General features: G+C 35.1%; 4 protein-coding genes across 4 annotated transcripts; 2 read left to right on the top strand and 2 right to left on the bottom strand.

Moving 5' to 3' along the window:
- Nucleotides 1–283: 283 nt before the first annotated feature.
- Nucleotides 284–4775, top strand: OPT3 (oligopeptide transporter). Its single transcript, XM_085737808.1, has 6 exons — nt 284–946; nt 1627–1724; nt 2578–3150; nt 3257–3512; nt 3641–3823; nt 3919–4775. The coding sequence occupies exons 1-6, from the start codon at nt 449–451 to the stop codon at nt 4531–4533; spliced, it is 2223 nt and encodes a 740-aa protein (XP_085593934.1). The 5' UTR covers nt 284–448; the 3' UTR covers nt 4534–4775.
- Nucleotides 4776–5874: 1099 nt separating this feature from the next.
- LOC146903560 (SNF1-related protein kinase regulatory subunit beta-2-like) lies at nt 5875–8860 on the bottom strand. The gene is made up of 4 exons (XM_085737809.1): nt 8626–8860; nt 8349–8539; nt 8096–8258; nt 5875–6464 (listed from the first exon to the last, which is right to left on the bottom strand). Exons 1-4 carry the CDS (start codon nt 8665–8667, stop codon nt 6138–6140), a joined length of 723 nt encoding a protein of 240 aa, XP_085593935.1. The 5' UTR covers nt 8668–8860; the 3' UTR covers nt 5875–6137.
- A 3096-nt stretch (nt 8861–11956) lies between these two features.
- On the top strand, nt 11957–13824 carry MTACP3 (mitochondrial acyl carrier protein 3). Its single transcript, XM_085737811.1, is given in 4 exon segments — nt 11957–12059; nt 13011–13234; nt 13357–13522; nt 13525–13824. Coding segments are annotated over 3 exon segments (384 nt in total). The 5' UTR covers nt 11957–12059; nt 13011–13039; the 3' UTR covers nt 13548–13824.
- Nucleotides 13825–14005: 181 nt separating this feature from the next.
- On the bottom strand, nt 14006–16679 carry LOC146903562 (Pollen Ole e 1 allergen and extensin family protein). The gene is made up of 2 exons (XM_085737810.1): nt 16330–16679; nt 14006–14721 (listed from the first exon to the last, which is right to left on the bottom strand). The coding sequence occupies exons 1-2, from the start codon at nt 16589–16591 to the stop codon at nt 14372–14374; spliced, it is 612 nt and encodes a 203-aa protein (XP_085593936.1). The 5' UTR covers nt 16592–16679; the 3' UTR covers nt 14006–14371.
- Nucleotides 16680–19285: the final 2606 nt, after the last annotated feature.

Here is a 19285-nt window from a genome sequence, read left to right on the forward strand (position 1 = left end):
GCAACGATCAATGTTATGTATTAATTTATGTGAAGTGGTCGACTCCAGCGTATATTTCAAAATAAAAAATTTGTTGTTGAAGACCATGTGACATGTCATGTCATGTCAAGGACTGTAATTTCGAAACATTGAAAGAGTATGATTGTTTTAGATAGTACGTACTAAAAAGGAGGAGGATTTATTTAGTGTTTATCGGTATTAATAAGGGACATTTTGGAGATTTCAAATGAAAGCCCTTGAGGCTTGAGGCTTTTATAAACAAACACCGCTGAGAGGACGCATTGTGAATCAACAAGTACACTCTCCCATTCCAACCTGTCATTTGACAGAACAAGAATTTTCTCACAATTTGTTGTGATTGTGAGAGAGAAAGAGAGAGAAACTTTCTTTCTTTCTTTCACTCTCACATTCTCTCATTTCACTCTTCTCTTCTCTTCTCTTATCTTCAATGGCGCCAAAGAATCCAACTCCAGACACTGAAAAAGCAGCAAACGGTGTTCCCCCAGACGACAGATGTCCAATTGAAGAAGTAGCTCTCGTCGTCCCTGAAACCGACGACCCTTCTATTCCAGTCATGACTTTCCGTTCATGGTTTCTGGGAATTACTTCTTGCATCATTCTCATCTTTCTCAACACTTTCTTCACTTTCAGAACTCAACCACTAACCATTTCTGCTATTCTTATGCAAATCGCTGTTCTTCCAATTGGAAAATTCATGGCCGCCACTCTTCCCACGAAAGAGTTTAACTTTTTTGGGTGGCGTTTCACGTTGAATCCTGGTCCGTTTAATATGAAGGAGCATGTTATTATCACTATTTTTGCTAACTGTGGTGTTTCTCAAGGTGGTGGTGATGCTTACTCCATTGGTGCTATTACTATTATGAAAGCTTATTACAAACAATCTCTCAGTTTTCTCCTTGCTCTATTCATCGTCTTAACCACTCAGGTTCTTTTTTTCTTTAATTCTATTTGGTCAAAAACATTTATTCATTTCATTTTATTATCTTTTAATTTAGAGGAAAAGATTTAGTGCAAAGTAGTTTTTTTGGTCAAAGATTTTTGGACAAGGAAATAATTCTCTTTTCCTTGATTTACTTGTTTATTATATAAAACATCTACACGACAGTCCAATCGTGAGAATTATTTTATTTTTATGTTAAATTAAAACGCAAAGATAATTGTTAGATTATTATTAAACTGACGATGCAGAATATATAATTGCAGGCAATTGTTTATGTTTGGGTGTATAATCCAAAATCAAATAATATTGATATAACTTAGTACTACATATGTTAATGGTTATTAAATGATGGTGATGAAATTTGTCTTTGAGACCCGTGAAGGTTGAACGTGGTCGTCTAGTCTACGTCTAGTGTACTTTATGTTCAGTGTTGAAAAAAATTTGGTCTGTAGTTTTTGTTTTGTTATCTGCAAGTCTATCTGGAATTTGTTCTATTGTTTTTTTGTTTTGGTTGATGACGAAAAAGTGTGGAAGATGAGTTGAATTTAATTTGGAATATATATTTTTGCTTATCTTTCTTTTTTAAAATATTCTGTGATCAATCTGCTTTATATAGTTGTTAACTAAAATTTCATTTTAATTTAATGTTGTAAATTGAGTTGCAGATATTGGGCTATGGATGGGCTGGGATTCTGAGGAGGTATCTGGTGGACCCTGTTGAAATGTGGTGGCCATCAAACCTTGCACAAGTCTCTCTCTTTAGGTTCATTCTTTTCCCCTTTTCTTCCATATTACGTTTTATTCAATTGGTATAGATTTATTTACTTCAATAACCCTTTGGTGATTTCTAAAAGTAAGCACCAACACAAAGACACTAATACGTGGACATTGATAATAATACGAGATAATAAAAGTAATTGAATGTAACCACACATTTCATTGTCTTGGTGTGTCAAGACACGTCTTCAATATGAAATGAAGTGTCGGTGCCACTCATCTTACTAATATTTATCCAATATTCATTAGCCAATTTACAAAATGAATGAATACATATACATATGATATATTGCATAAAGAAACAAAAATTCAGAAATTTACTTGTGTACTTCTATACTCTCTTATTTATAAACTCAAGGGTATTAGTATTGTTACTGCAAAAATCAAAAAGAACTTGTATGGAGTTGTTAAATCAATAAAAGATAAAGCCAATCAAGTTTGTGATTGACTAGTAATTACTAGCTTGAAATATGCTATAGAAAAAAACACTTGGTTTAACCTTAGTGGCCACAACAGCCATTATACCAAATTGAAAGTTGTAAATATGTCGTGGACTAAGCGCATCTTCACTACTGAAAGGCACATATCACAAGCTGTGTTGTTCGGTTGATGTAAGAATTAAGATTCTCTTTGACAAAGATATATCAACATTGAAAGAAAATATTCTCTAATGTTTCTTTGGCTGTATAATTGACAACAAATAGGCAAGGATAGAATCTTAACCAAAAGAACTTATGCAACAGTGAAAACTAATTTTCTTGGTCAAGGTTACTTTTTTGCTTGTTTATTACTATATTCTCTAATATGATTTTGATTACATCATTAACCTTATGCTACAGAGCACTCCATGAAAAAGAGAATAAATCATCAAAAGGCTTTACAAGGATGCAGTTTTTCCTCATTGCCATGGGCGTTAGCTTCTTGTATTATGCACTCCCCGGCTATCTTTTCACCGTCTTAACATTCTTCTCATGGATTTGCTACGCATGGCCACATAATATCACAGCACAACAAATTGGATCAGGTTACCATGGACTTGGAATTGGTGCATTCACACTTGATTGGGCTGGAATTTCAGCTTATCATGGAAGCCCCCTTGTTGCACCATGGACTTCCATTGTTAATGTTGGGGTTGGATTTATCATGTTCATCTATATAATTCTACCCGTATGTTACTGGAGGTTTAACACTTTTGATGCTAGGAAGTTTCCTATATTCTCTAATCAGTTGTTCACGTCAAGTGGACACAAGTATGACACGACAAAGATCTTAACCAAGGAATATGATCTTAACATTGATGCATACAACAAGTATGGCAAGTTATACCTTAGTCCTCTCTTCGCATTGTCTATTGGATCAGGTTTTGCAAGATTTACGGCGACCCTCACTCATGTAGCATTATTTCATGGCAGGTAGGCTGCTCACAAAGCCTTTAGAATAAACTTATTTCTTATACATGTATTAACTAAGGAATCACAATCATAGACTCGTGATACTGATATAGTTTCCTTTATGCAGAGACATATTGAGACAGAGTAAATCAGCAATGGGTAACGTAAAAGTTGATGTGCATGGTAGACTCATGAAAGCTTATAAGCAAGTACCAGAATGGTGGTTCCTCATTTTATTATTTGGAAGCATGGCGCTATCTTTAGTAATGGCTTTTGTTTGGAAAACGGATGTGCAACTTCCATGGTGGGGCATGCTCTTTGCTTTTGGCTTAGCTTTTGTTGTAACTCTCCCAATCGGTGTCATCCAAGCAACTACCAACCAGGTACTAACTCCATTCAATATTTCTGCCACCTATAATCTACACTTTTCTTTTGCTCGTAAGCAATGAGGCGAAAGCAATAGGAGTTTGAAATTTTAACATGAGTGTTTCCTATGATGGTTACCTTGCAGCAACCTGGATATGACATTATTGCACAGTTCATGATCGGGTATCTCCTTCCTGGGAAACCAATTGCAAACTTGCTCTTTAAGATTTATGGGAGAATCAGCACCGTCCATGCACTCTCTTTCTTGCAAGATCTCAAACTTGGGCACTACATGAAAATTCCCCCGCGATGCATGTATACAGCACAGGTCTTTTTAGCTCAGAATCTCCTAGTTTAGACTCTTTTGTTATCCTTTTTTTTTTCTTGCTTGTTAATGATTATTTATTTTGAATTTCCAAATAGCTGGTGGGAACACTAGTTGCTGGAGTGGTGAACCTTTCAGTGGCTTGGTGGATGTTGGATAGCATAAAGGACATTTGCATGGATGATAAAGCTCACCATGACAGTCCTTGGACTTGTCCCAAATACAGAGTGACATTTGATGCATCTGTTATATGGGGTTTGATCGGACCGAAGCGGCTATTCGGACCAGGTGGATTGTACCGAAACCTTGTATGGTTATTCTTGGTTGGAGCAGTGTTGCCAGTTCCTGTTTGGGTGTTTAGCAAAATCTACCCTAATAAGAAATGGATTCCTCTGATAAACATACCAGTTATATCTTATGGTTTTGCTGGAATGCCACCTGCAACTCCAACTAACATTGCAAGCTGGCTATTGACCGGAATGATCTTCAACTACTTTGTGTTCCGCTTCCACAAACGTTGGTGGCAGAAATATAATTATGTTCTATCCGCGGCGCTTGATGCAGGCACGGCTTTTATGGGTGTTTTGATTTTCTTCGCTCTGCAAAATGCAGGCCATACTCTCAAATGGTGGGGAACTGAATTGGACCATTGCCCGTTGGCTACTTGCCCAACTGCTCCAGGAATTGTGGTTGATGGTTGTCCTGTATTCTAATAGAGAAAGCCTAGTTGACTTAGGCTCTATTTTTTACTTGTTTTTGCTTTTAGGGGTGTGGACCAGTTAGGTTTGGAGTATACCAAAAGGTGAAGGGACTAAATAACCAATTGCTTAGCAATTATTATGTACATGCTTCTTGCTTGTTATCACGGAGGTTTTTCCTTTTTGTCTTTTTTTACCTGCCTTATTTATGGATATATTCAGTTAACTGATAATGGAACAAAATTTGACGTCTGAAATACATTTTAGGAATTGAAAATTCATGGTTTTTGGTAGTTGGTACAGGACACTCGTACTTTGTAGTGACACAGAATATATAATATCAAAAGGATCAGGATGCATCTAATCACAAACAAATAAAGGACTTTCAAGGTAGAAATGTTGGTGTCCTCAATTGGTTACGAACTGTGGGCATTTTGCAAAAAGTGGAGAGTTTGATCTCTCTGCAATACTTTCTAGAGAAATGCTAGCAACACTCTCTTTTGAGCACTCTCTCTAGCACCCACTCTTTTATTGGGTCAAATCATTGTAGGACTAACACTTTGGAAATAGAACCCACATAAAGTGGTGGGACATACATTGATTTCACCCAATAAAAGAGTGAGTGCTAGAGAGAGTGCACAAAAGAGAGTGTTGCTAGCATTCCTCTACTTTCTAACCTTTATGGAAGGATACATATCTAGAAAGTAGACACCAAACTTAAGTTTCATAATACTTTCAAATTATGCAATTTTCATTTTCCAAAAAAGATTCCAAACACTCAGAAATTCCAACTAAATATCAAGGATTTGACTCCACTAAATAGAATATGCAATGTGGATGAAAAATCAACGGCTGATTTTATTTGCTTACCCATAACAAATCATGAAAGTGTTGAAATATCAATGTCAATACTAGACTTGTCAACAACTAAGATTACTTAGTTTAACTAGTGTCCTGTTTTATCCAGGAATTGATTTCCTTCTGTGGAACAGCCCACATCCTTCAACATACTATCTATTCTAATTTCAATATTTCAAGTTCCTATTTTTCTACTGCCCAGATTTCACTGGACTTGCCATTCACCGGAGAGGATCCATAAGCTCTTATTAAACATTTGCACGTGTTATGTCAAAGATGCAGGCGTAAATAAATGCACGTGTAAGACAATCGTAGGCAGTTGCTTTATAAAACTATTATTTCTCCCAGCAAGATCAAAAGACTTCTGTATACTAGCAAAAGTCAATTTACCGGACAATGATTAGAAATATCTCTAATATGCGATGAAACTTACAACAAAAAACCGAACCCAGAAACCGGGGGGCAAGAAAACTGAAAAATCTAATGAGAGACGGAAAATGCAAATATGGAGGATACAAAATGCAAAATAGCTTAACCACAGAATTGTTGTTTCAGCTATAAGTGATAAGAATGCGTAAATTATTTTATCCTTTTGACTACTCAATCAAAATTCCTAGATAAAAGTATCACCAAAAGTGAAAGAATTGAAACTAAATCATCTGATAATTAGCCAATAAGCAATTGCATTATATGTAATACAACCTTGACTTTCGTGCAGTGATTAATGTTAATGACTGGTCCATCTCATTTGAGTTTACAATTTACCTCTGCACAGACTTGTAAAGCACCACAGTAACATATTTGGACAGAAACCGATTAGTAGAACCAAGGGAAACCACTGAAGGACTGCTTTCTCCTTTCGGGATGTAAAAATGATTGAGCACTGAATGTTGAGGTCTTGGCTTAGTAGGTTGGATTTCCACATTTGCTGTACGTACATTTAGCGGCGTCGTAGCTAACTGTGGAGGAACTAATGGCGGCTCCTTTGCACAATCTTCAGAACTAAATGGTAAATTATCATAACTTGAGGTTGGTGATTGAGGAGGTTCAAAACCAGAAATGCTTCCAATATCTTCAGGAACATAATCCTACATATATCAAAAAAGGCATTAGTGTCAATTCAGACTTCAACGGCTTCCATAAGAAAATGAATGCAGACATACAGGCTACCACGTACGTGTTACCAAGTGTCATTTTTACAAATGTATGTATATATGGATGCGGCTACATCCCTTAAAAAAAAATTAAAATTATGCAGGTACTTAAAAGTGAAATCACAACAAAATCGATAACTATTGTGAAAATCAATCAATGCACATTAAGGTGGGCTATCAAATATTTACTTTTGATGGATATTTAGCTACAAAGTGCCGGTTCCCCTAAAGTTCACTTGGCTGAAAATTCGCTCTCAAACCTTCATGAATTGGGTTAAATATTGGTACACTGACGTACAAGAGATATTTAGCTACAAAGTGAATCAAAAGTACCAAGACAATGTGGCGTGGTACTAACAGTGGGTTTAGACAAAGGCACTGCTAAGATGAAGCTAGAAGTACAAGGGATCAGATCCTCTCAGGCACCTCATAAGTACCTTTCTGGATTACAAGGGAAATGATAATTTAAAAGACCTGTCATCTAACTTCTCAACTGTGATTCTAAAGGGGGTAAAGTAGTCAGAATGTTAAATGAATAACTTGTCAAACTTTGGTATTCTTACCGGAACACAACTTAGGGTTATTTAAATTGAAATCACAATCTTGTGTTTTTACAATGAATGTAGTAGAAGGGGAGCCTCGGTGCAGCGGTTTGAGTTACTACTACGTCGCTAGAAGATTACAAGATCAAGCTGTGAAATTCGTATCTTACAATTGCAAGGTAAGTCTGCCGACAATAGATTCACAATGGATACAACCCTTTCATTGACTATGTCAGAGCGAGAGCTTTATATGACCAGATTTGCCTTTAAAATACTATGCTTGAGTAGATAATGTATATGGAAAATCAATGCAAAACTGTAAAATATTTTACAGTTTTATTTTTTCTAATGTTAAAAACTTTCTTTAGTAAGGTGTGTGCCTTTTGGTTCCTCTCATCTCCCGCCACTAAAACTCCAGCATCTTTCGCCTTTAACTCCTCTGGCTAGCATAGGCAGACACATTTATACAATTGGAATATTGGAACTAGTGTTATCAATCATAGATCACGGAAAATAGTGGTTTGTTTATATTCTGCTACATTGCAGTGTTATAGCGCTACTATAGCCGCTATTTGACAACACTTTGTACTAAATTGCGTATTGCGCTATGAAGTACAAACTCAGACACGAACACCGGACACGACACGAACACATCGACATCGATAATAATTTGAGAAATGACATAATTCAATGTAATCATATGTGTCGGTGTCAGACACGATATGTTTCTGACACCGGGACACACCTAATCCGAGGAGTATTTGTGCTTCATAGTGCGCGTCACGATAATAGCGTGTTAAATTCTGCTACAATATAGGGCCATAGAGGCGCTATAGCCGCTATTTGACAACATTGATTGGAACCAACTCTAATTTTATCCTACCTAGAGAATACTGTCTGTGTCGTGGCATCAAAAATTCACTATATAACCCCATAGTATCATCAATTCAGCAGATTAACAGGAATAATACATATTATCATCAATTCTGTTTGCATGTTAAAATGTCAACAATAAAATAGTACCTGTAAGTCCAAGATGTTGCAAGCATTCCCAGCTTCATCTTTCGACCAAGGCAACTCCGGGTCGTAACAGCCTATTCCATCAACGATAAACCTATAATGGTAAACGCCAGAGGCCAGTACCTTCAATATTGTGAAATCTTTGCCCGATTTCTGCAAGGCAGTTCTAATAAACAATTTTTTTTTAATCAGAATCTAAAAAACGGAGAAAACAATTTCTAAGAAAAACACAGTTAAGTTTCAAAAAAACACAAACCTTGAACTCCAATTATCCCAAGATCCTTGAACATAAACTTGTTGACCACCACCATAACTCCAAGTAATCATAGTTGGAACTTTGTTTTCATTGTATATATCTGGATATCCAGGAGTTGTTTGTGATGATGAATGAGTGGGAACAATAACATGCATCTCATCATGTCTTTGTAATGGAACAGCAGCAGGAACCTAAGACAACAACAATTGTGAAAATCAAACAGTAGTAAGATAAGTGTCTGTCTATGTACAATAAAATAAAAGAGAGAGATAAATACTTGAGGAGATGAAGAATTTCCATTCACATTCACGTTACCCATCTTTCTTTCTTTTACACAAATTGCTTGCAACTCTTTTGTTTAAGAATAACAAGCACACTGTGTCTGTTTCACTCTCAGTATCAGGTTTAGAGCACCTAATTATTATACACTAAAACCCTTAATTTAATATTTGCATTATTCTCTCCGTCTAATTAGGGTACCCTATATGTGGAAACCTTTAAATGGGGGGCTTGTCATTTTTAATAATATAATCAATTTTATTAAAAAACCAAGAAGAAGAGGAAAGTTGTGATACTTTACAAAAATTATGGATCGTTTTAATTATACTACTTCTTTTAGTTTTTTAAATTAATTACTATATACCCAAAAAGTATTGATGGGATTTCCTAAAAAAAAAAAAAAAAGTATAATGGGATTATATAGAATCTCTTCATGCTTAAGTAAAAATCTTAGATTTAGATTTAACTATGAGACCGTTGAAGTATTAAATCTTTTGAAAGAGAGTAATATCAAGCGATTTAATTGGATTTGGTAAATTCATTTTTACATTTGTGTGAAAAAAATATCTGGTCCACTGAAAAACTTACACTATACAAAAATTGTTTTTGATCAAAACGATAAATGGTTTTTTTTTTTTGAGGGAACGATAAATGGTTTTAGTAGGCTAAAAAAACGATTTCTTACTGTTATAAACAAATCATAAATTACATTAATTGAGAGCACCTAATTTTATTTTATTTTTTTTGACAAAATTGAGAGCACCTAATTATTAAATTGAATAAACCCTTTAATTTGATTTTTGAATTAAACTCTCCCTCTAATTACGGTCCCCTATATATGATTTTTTTTTTGAAGGGCCTATATATGAAAACCTTTAAAGGGGGACTTGGCATTTTTAGTAAAATAACGAGTTTTAAAAAATATGAAAAAGGAAAGGTCTGATATTTCACTAAAATAATATGGATTTATTTTAGGAATTCTTTTAGATCAATATTAGAGAAACTTTTTCTTGATTGTACTTACGTTTTTAATTAAAAAATATATTTGTAGAGATTATTTTTAAAGGAAAAAAAATATATGAATTGGATTTGAGCTCACGAAAATTTAGATAGACTTCAATGTTCAATAAACTCGCGTCTTTGCAAAGTGTGAACTAATGCTAACGGTCTTTCTTCTAGCACGAGGTTGGAGAGACCCAACCAAGGTGGGTGTAAATGTAACATGGATGCGGATTTTAATCATGGAGGGGTCTTACTTCATCGGGGTGTTGTGTGTTAGAAATAATGAAGGTGAGTTTAGTCTCGCCCAAACGAAGTGTAAGTTTGCAAGGATGTTAAATGTTGTTAAAAGAGAGGCAAATGTGTTACTTGATACTATTCAATTGGCCCTCAATAAAAGATGGGATCGACTAATGTTTGAAAGTGATTCTAAATTTTAGCAGACTCTGGTTTTTTCTCACTCTTTAGGTTTTTTTTTTTCGAATTTAGTTCAATTATTGCTAGTATTAAAATAAGCTTATGTGTGCTTTTTAATTTTAAGATAAATTTTGTTAGACGAGAAACAAATATGGTTATTCATACCCTTGGAAGGACGTCCATTTTTTTTTTTGGTTTGTGGCACCAAATGATTAAGATTATTCCTCCTTATATTGAACTACTTTTGATCAACTATATAAGATAAATGAAGATTGAGATAATAAGGGAGGGGGAAAAGTAACTTGTTGAAATAATAGATGGGCCCCTTCTGAATGGACCCATGTGTATATTGGGCCAAATGGGTTATCGTCCTTTCTAATTTGAGATTTACTTTTCCCACCCTGCTGCCTTCTCGCGCGTCCCGCAAAATTTCCAAAAATACCCTTGGTTCGAATTATATAATCCGGACCAAATTGTTATTGATATCCGGAAAACGAAATCCTGACCAGATGTTATGTGCTTTTTTGTGTCTTTCTTTGATGTCAAGGGTCTCTGTTGACCGTTATATGAACCTCACACAAGCTGCAATGCAATTACAGGGTTCATATGAACGGTCAACAATGACCATGACACCACCGACACCCCTAAAAAACTAAATTTTTTTGAAGATGGAAGAAAAGAGGTGAAGTGAAGAATGAAGGTATTTGTTGAAGATGGAAGCCTATTTATAGCCTAAAACAAGTCCTAGGTCATTAGTACAGTCAAAGAAAACGTGTTAGTGGTTGTAACCGTCCAAACCTACATTAATGGCTCCACACAAAAGAATCCAATGCTGAAGCTTTCCGGATTATACACTCCAGAACTTCCTTATCCCTACAAGAAGTGTCAACTTTTCCCTCGTTCACCAGTATCGTATTAATCCGGAAACTTTATTCTGGAAGACAAAGGTGCATTCCGAATTGTAGTTTCCGGATTGCATCAGTGTCATGGCCGGTGGTTTGCACCACATATTTTTGTCGGTGGTTAAGTCAAGAAAACATGTTTTACCACATTTTTTGACTACATTTATGACCTCTCAACCGTTTTTTGATCCATCCTCCCTATAAATAGCCTTCCAAACCCCACCATTTCTCACACCATCCTCTCCCACCCTCTCCTCCTCTTCTTCCTTCTACAATCATGTTTTTTCATCGTTGGCCTTTCATAGATAAGGGTCTCGTTGAAAACTTTCAGGGTTTGTATGAACGGTCAATGAGGATGGAACCGCACTGCAAATAAGTGCGGTTCATCTGGGGGTCATGTGGGTCAGTGTGGTTCTTAGCTTAGTCTGTCTGTGCGTAAGTTTGAGCACCCCCTACCTCCCTCAGGGGCATTGTTTTCTTCTTCTGGCACTCCTCTTCCCTCCTCCCCTAGTTGCCCTCCAATAGGGAAGCTACTGGTATGTCTTATCACATAACAGTGGTTAGACTCTTAGGAGATTAGAATTAGGCTCTTAGGAGATTAGAATAGAGGTTCTTATGTAATAAGCTTAAAAAGCTTCAACATTATTGTAATGTATTGTTCAAATATCAATAAAATGAGTTGTTTTTATCTTTTGGTATTTTTTTCTGTTTTATATGTTTATTTGTATTTATTTTACGAATTTCAAAGCTTAAAATTAAAAAATTCTGGAAAAAGACCATTCCGGATTTTAAAATCCGAACGAATCTGCAAAATTCTAACAATCTATTTCGGAAAATATAATCCGGATCAGGGGTAAAATTGAAAAAATAGGGCCGAAATATAATCCGGATCAGGGGTAAAATTGAAAAAATAGGGCCGCGAGGAAAGAAATAGTGTGAGAAAAGTAAATCTCTTCCAATTTCTCGTGGAATGAGAATTGAAGAAAAAAGGAAGTGATTTCAAATATTGTGAAGAAGGTGTTGGGAGTTTGTTTCTGTTAGGCAAAACATCAAACACGTAGCTGAACAGGTTAATCCAATCAAATTTTGTCGGCATATCCAAACGAATCTCCCAGTGAGTGCTTATGTTTTTCCTTTTCTTCTTTATGTCTTGTAAGTACTTCTGGTTTTGGTTTTTTGCTTTTCACAATACCAATTGTGTGGTGGTACGCAGAGTGCACGTCTATTGAATTGTAATCAAATGTGTTTTCTGTCACTGTCTGACACAGCTATCCCCTGATTGAAGATCCGAAGGCTTATATTCGGACTTTAGACAATTTGATTTAAAATAAGAACTCAGAATGTGAATTGTTTGATCTTAATTCAACAATTATGACTGCAACTGCAATGAATTATTGGCCCCAAGGAATCTGATTCCTGATAGTACATAAAGGGATGTGTCATTTTTTTTTTTTTGGGGTATATAGGGGTATTATACATAACATAGCAGGCAGGACTTAATTCAACAATAGAAGTAAATGGATAGTTATTTGAATCTTGCATTTTTCTGCTTCTATTCCACTTAGTTAGTTTCCTTTCTGTAATACAATTCAGATGCCAACGAACAAGCACGATTCTTTTGGCCCAATTACTAGAAAACACAAATCCTTTATAGGTTTTCACTAATGATGTCTTGTTTGACAAAAGATCATAAAGTTAATCAAGTTTTCAGACATTTCTGGTCATAAACTCTGCTAGAATATTTACTGATCATAACTGAGACAGTGAGACTAGCTTAAATTCATGTTTTTTTTGTTGAACAGTCGAGTTCTGCTCCTATGACTTCTACTTTTTATTTGCATGTTTATTTATATGAATGGCACTTGAGATTTTGTTATTTTTATTGAAGGCAAAGCTTATGCACTTACAGTGCTTTTTTTTTTTTTTTTGCTTCAATCAATTTGTATCTGATTGTATGACAGTATCTATGCACCGTTTTGATTGAGGAAAAGGAGGAAATATCCAATATTATTTTCACTTTTACTCATTGATTTCAAACTAACAAGCTCATGCCACTTTGAATTAGCACTTGGATCATCTGCAGATTTCTCAAATATGCAAAGCATAAAGAAATCTATACTAAGTCATGTGAATTTGAGAAGGTCAACTGAAAGATGGTTTTTGGCCAAGGATGATAATGTGATTATGCATTTGAGATGTTGGTGCTCTTCAGCAGGTGCCAGCTCTGATCCGATACTAGACCGAGTAATCAGACTGGTCAAGAAATATGATAAAATTAATGCAGCAAAGGTATTCCAGTTATAGTCAAAAGAAAATACTACATTTTGTTTATGATTATCTTTATCAGTGTTACACAGTCTGGGATTCTGTTTTCACGTGTAGATTAAGTATTGGTATATATTTTTGTGTAGGTTACTGAAGCAGCTGATTTTCAAAAGGACTTAAACCTGGACAGCTTGGATAGGGTTGAGCTTATTATGGCTCTTGAAGAAGAATTTTCCATCGAAATTCCTGATGAGAAAGCAGATAAGCTTACTTGCTGTACCGATGTTGCAAAGTACATAGCCTCTGAAGCTGACCAAAAAATTTAGGCAAGCCATAACTTTTCAATTGTTTTGCTGTTACTCTTAGATTGCGCCATAAAGAGAAGTTTTGTTGGTTGAGCTGTTTGGATCTCTGCAAAGTCAGTTTGATTGAAAATAATTGAAATTACCTGTCTCCTTTTCTTATTTTTTTATGTCACCCCACCCCAATGTAAGCATGACACCTGATCAAAATATCCCCTTGCTTTTCTATTTTCGTACAATTAAATTTATTTTCCGTTGAGTTATGCTTTATTGAAAAATTGACAGATGAAAATTGAGATGATTTTGTCAAAACTTTCAAATTTTGTTATACAGCATCATGTTTGTGGGGTTGATGAAGGGAAGTGTTACTTCTAACAGGCTAAGCATAAACTTAAATAATTACTTTTTTATTATGCAAAATCAAATTTATGAGGAACTGATGAAAGGAAATATGAAAAGTAATACATCTAACATGCAGTAAGCCGGTAAGTAATTGGTCCATGACAAATTTTTACATGTTATATTCGTCTGTGTGAAAATCTTAGTTGAAAACAGTTTCAGGACCATTCTCAGTTTTTCATATGACCAAATACTGGAGATTGTTTATTTTTAAATTTTTTTTGAGGAAAAATACTAGAGATTGTTTCACACAACTCATATTTAACAATCTCACACAAGCAGCTCTCCAACTTGAGCCACTGTAATCTTTACAAAATAATTGTTGTCGCATATAAACTATATGTAGTATGTATTTTACAAGATGTAAACCCATGCAACCCAATACTGTGACTTAAGCGCCGTCCAAGTGAGTCGTGGTTCTCTTACAAACATAATCTTGTTGATGTAGTTTGTTTCAAATCTACTCCTTAATTTCCCCTATATCTTTGCGTGGTGATGCACCCACTGGCTCAGAAGCTGAATGTTGGATCCTTATGGTTCCGGCATCATAGGTACGGATGCCATTCCCAATAGTAGAGAGCTTAAACAGTCCCTTCTGTTTATTTACACGACGAGCTGGTCTACAGAGTGACCCATTTGGGATTTTGTGAACTTTCACTCTGCATATTTTTTCCAAGTTGGGAATAGCATGGAGGTAGGAAGGGAGGTCCACCATAAAATCTCCAAATTCATCAGTTACACCGTTTGCTACCATTGATTTGCCTTTTCTTTCGGTGGAATGGCTTTGGCAGTTTACAGAAACCAAAGCTCCTGCATTGGTTAATCTTCAGTTAGCAAATTTTGCAGGCAAATGAAATTTTGTATTTTCTTTTGGAAACTGATGAAAATATTCAATGCATGCTGTTGGAGTCAAATTTCAAGGATTGCATTTAGAAATGGTTTTGAATTCTCTCATTTTTCATTGAGAAACAATAAAAACATAGAAGTGGCATAGTAATATACGATGAGAGAGAAAGACAAAATATTTCTTTGAGTGAATCTCCAATTTTATATCTTTTTTTTTTTTTTTTGAGCAAATCTCCAATTTTATATCAACGTTATGGTAATAATCCTTGCATAAAAGTAAATCAGTAAAGAAGGGTCCTTAAAATTGTAATCACCATTTTAGTGTAAACCTTATCATTTTCAATTAGCCCGTAAAGTTAAAGGCAAATACTCGCGATCAAATTGATCCTTGAACACAGTCACAATTAGTTTTGAAATTGTAAGCATTTAGTGTTAAAGGCTAATTTAAAATATTTGGTACTATAAAATATAATCTCAAACAAGGAAATGTCTGATATGAACTCGGTTCAACGGTGGACCCTCCTATTTTTAGGAAGTTTTTATAAAATATTTTATGTTTTTTTATTTTTATTATTATAATAAAATTCAATTTTTTATTTAAAATGGTTAATGTCCACCTTTGGACCACTTTTGAGAGTTCTATCTTAGACGCACCTCAAAATTAATAATTATTCACAATTTCAACAAATTTTTTCTGCATTTTTTCATATACAAGTAAACTAGTGCACGCATAACGCATGGTGTGGTTCACCAATATATTGTTGTTGTAAACTTAATTAAACTTCACAATATTTTTGAGGAGTCAAATGTCTCATATTGTGTCTTGCAATAATTTAAATGATAATTCATTATAAGGAGTTTTTTTTTTTTTTTTATAATAAATACGGAGTATGTTTTTAGCGGTATGATATCGTCCGTGATGTTGTCGAAAATAAAATGGCATACACAGGTTATTTCGGCAGTTAATTATCTCTTTATGTTTTTTGGAGATAACATAATAAATTAAATTAAAACACTCATTACATAACGTGCTTTATATATATTGCTTGCTTCCCCTTAGCTTAGCTATGCATTTGACGGGAAGGTTGGGAATCATTGTCATTAAAATTTTCTATGTTGGCTAGCTTTCTTTTTCACTCATCAAGGATGACAGCTGATCGATAATGTTCAATGTGGTTTAGTAAATTTGAAACAACTTTTGTTGTTTTCAGAAGTAGAAATTTCACCAAAATATGAAAGCAATAATATACTGTCACCAAACAATGGAACAACAACTCCTGTAGATCTCTAATTGTGCAACACAAGGCTAATCTTATAATTGATCATTGGTAAACACCATCAGTTTTGTATTAGCAAGAATATATATCACTATAATGCATAAGCCATAAACTGAATTTTCAATATCATACATCTTCTACGATTTACTGAATAACATATATTGGATATTCAATGATTAATTACGGTTTTAGTAAGGACAATATACAATTATTATAAATATTTATATATCAATGTATAATATGGAAATATATCACTAGTGAGATATATAGAGAGCATATATTTAATTTACGGTACCTGGTATTGGCCATGCATGTGAATGATGATGATTAGGTCCACAATGAAGTGAGCCAGTAATGAGGACAGTTGATAGCTTCTCCTCTCCATAGCCAGCAATTTCCACAACTTCTTCTCTGCTTGATAAACCGAACAAATTGTGATAATCTTCAACTCCTGATGCTGATGCTGATGGAGGAGATCCTACCACAATATTAAGCAATAATATTAAACAAAGGGAAAACATCATCACAAAAACGTTGTTGCCACTGAAGTTGCTCATCGTCTTTGTGTTTGTGTTTGGGTTTGTTTATCAACTTTGGTTTAACTTAATTACGTAAGATATACTATTAATTGAATTGAATTGAACTCCTCAACTCAAAACAACATACTTATATATATAATGAGTCGATACCTTCTTCTGCTTTTTATATAAGCCACATTCCATTCCTTCTATACCTTGCTAACTACATTTAGCTCTCTTAGGTTTGACTTTGCATTGCAGTATAATTAATTTGTGCAATCATATTAGTTTATCAAATTCATTTCCTTGTGTGAAATAACAAAATTGCCCTGCCCATCATGTACGTCAGGCAATCATACTCTTGTTATTATTTTGACATTTAAAAATGCCGAATTTTTTGTCAACAAATTAAGCTTATAAATTACTAATATTAATAGTGGTTGCTCTAATATATTAATCAATTAATTATAAATAAAGGGTGATATATACATAACAAAGAATTAGTGCTCTAATATTTCTCTTTTTTTGGTTGCATAGAATCTTTCAACAAGATACAATCCAATCCAAGACTGTTAAATCGGCTTTTCCCCGTTAAATTTGGGACGGGGGCGGCCGAGTCTAGGTGGGGGCGGATTTTGTTGCCATGTCTAAGTTCGTCACACTATTAGAGGCTAGCTCATTCTAATAGACTTAACTACTAATCATTTATTCATTTCCTAACTTTAGTATTTGATTCCTTCCATCTCAAAATAACTGACATACTTGATTATCTCATGTAGTTTTGTTAAGTATAGAATAATGTGTTACTTGTAACACAAGCAAACTTGTAACGTTGGCTATATATAGCCCAAGTGCTGTATGCAATAAGTGTATGAGAGTTGATTCATTCTAACAAGTGGTATCAGGAGTCTTTAGGGGTCCTGATTTTTTTCTCCCTCCACTCATAAACCGCAGTTTGTTGAGAGAGAGAGAAAAGAGAGAGAAAAAGAGAAAGAAGACAAGTTAGTTACGGTGGTTCTAATTTGTTTCTACGGCTGAGAAAGTTAGTTACGGTGGTTTACGGCGGCGAGGATCGTTTTCTTCGTGTTTTCTTGCATCAATCTTCTTCGTCTTCGCTTCTTCAACAATGGCAGAATCTTCCTCTTCGTTTCTTCAACCTGCAATTCCCAAATTTGACGGGTTCTACGATCACTGGTCCATGTTGATGGAGAATCTTCTTCGCTCTAAAGAATACTGGAATCTCATTGAACATGGAGTCACGGTTGCACCTGCAAATGCAACACCAGAACAGAGAAGACTTGCAGATGAAAGCAAGCTTCGTGATCTCAAAGCCAAGAATTATCTGTTCCAATCCATTGATCGTTCCATTATGGAGACGATTCTTGTTCGTGATACAGCAAAAGACATTTGGGATTCAATGCGCAGAAAGTATCAGGGCTCAACGAAGGTAAAACGAGCTCAATTACAAACTCTTAGACGTGAATTTGAAGTTCTTGCCATGAAAGATGATGAATCTGTGAACGAGTACATAGGAAGAACTCTTGCTATTGCAAATCGCATGACTTCACATGGTGAAAGATTGAGTCAAACCGTTATTGTTGAAAAGGTTTTACGATCTATGACTCCCAAATTCAACTATGTTGTGTGTTCCATTGAAGAATCTAATGATGTCACTGCACTTAGCATTGATGAACTACAGAGTAGTCTTCTTGTTCATGAACAGAGAATGCAATATCAACATGATAAAGCAGAAGAACAAGCATTGAAGGTCTCTCAATATGGAAGAGGGAATGGTAGAGGTAGAGGAGGAAGAACTGGAAATGGAAACAGAGGACGTGGTGGTCGTGGAAGAGGAAGACAAAGCAAGGAACTTGTTGAATGCTACAAGTGTCATAAATTGGGTCACTATCAGAATGAGTGCCCCAATTGGGAAGAAAATGATGCAAATTATGCTGAATTTGATGATAATGAAGAGATGTTGCTGATGGCAAAGCAAGAAACCTCCATTCAAGCAAAGGATGAGGTATGGTTTTTAGACTCTGGTTGTAGCAATCATATGGTTGGAACCAAAGATTGGTTGTATGATTTTGATGATAGTTTTAGATCATCTGTAAAACTTGGTAATGACTCAAAAATGCAAGTGATGGGTAAAGGGAATTTGAAGTTGTTCATTGGGGGCATTGTGAATGTTATAACTGATGTTCATTACTTACCTGGATTGAGTAACAATCTACTGAGTATAGGGCAACTTCAGCAGAGGAACCTTACCATAATGTTTAAAAGGGATATGTGCAAGGTGTTTCATGATGAAAAAGGTTTAATCATGTCAACACAAATGTCATCTAATAGAATGTACATAATATATGCCCCTGTTATCATCCCTGCATGTTTGAAGGTATCTGGTGATAGTGAAACCCAGCTGTGGCACAATAGATATGGGCATCTGAGTTACAAAGGTTTGAAAACCTTAGTGAAGAGAGAAATGGTTGAAGGTCTACCAGATTTGAAGGAAGTGACTGATATATGCTCTGATTGTATGATGGGAAAGCAGCATAGAGAGTCAATTCCTAAAAGTGCAAATTGGAGAGCTTCAGAGAAGCTTGAATTGGTGCACAGTGATGTATGTGGCCCAATCAATCCAGTATCTAATGGAGGAAATAAGTACTTCATCACTTTTACAGATGACTTTAGCAGGAAAACATGGGTATATGTAATGAAAGACAAAGCAGGCTC

The sequence above is a fragment of the Medicago sativa genome, chromosome 8 (genome assembly GCF_051527215.1).
Source record: "Medicago sativa cultivar Bolivia chromosome 8, Bolivia_mono, whole genome shotgun sequence".
NCBI lineage: Eukaryota > Viridiplantae > Streptophyta > Magnoliopsida > Fabales > Fabaceae > Medicago > Medicago sativa.

Excerpts from the sequence above, each read along its gene's own strand:
- OPT3 (XM_085737808.1), top strand. The coding sequence starts at position 449 with ATGGCGCCAAAGAATCCAACTCCAGACACTGAAAAAGCAGCAAACGGT. Across the intron at positions 3,513-3,640 it reads TCCAAGCAACTACCAACCAG|CAACCTGGATATGACATTAT; the intron begins GTACTAACTCCA and ends GTTACCTTGCAG. Across the intron at positions 3,824-3,918 it reads GATGCATGTATACAGCACAG|CTGGTGGGAACACTAGTTGC; the intron begins GTCTTTTTAGCT and ends ATTTCCAAATAG.
- LOC146903560 (XM_085737809.1), bottom strand. The coding sequence starts at position 8,667 with ATGGGTAACGTGAATGTGAATGGAAATTCTTCATCTCCTCAA. Across the intron at positions 8,540-8,625 it reads GAAATTCTTCATCTCCTCAA|GTTCCTGCTGCTGTTCCATT; the intron begins GTATTTATCTCT and ends TTGTTGTCTTAG. Across the intron at positions 8,259-8,348 it reads TGGGATAATTGGAGTTCAAG|AACTGCCTTGCAGAAATCGG; the intron begins GTTTGTGTTTTT and ends ATTGTTTATTAG.
- LOC146903562 (XM_085737810.1), bottom strand. The coding sequence starts at position 16,591 with ATGAGCAACTTCAGTGGCAACAACGTTTTTGTGATGATGTTTTCCCTT. Across the intron at positions 14,722-16,329 it reads ACATGCATGGCCAATACCAG|GAGCTTTGGTTTCTGTAAAC; the intron begins GTACCGTAAATT and ends TAACCAATGCAG.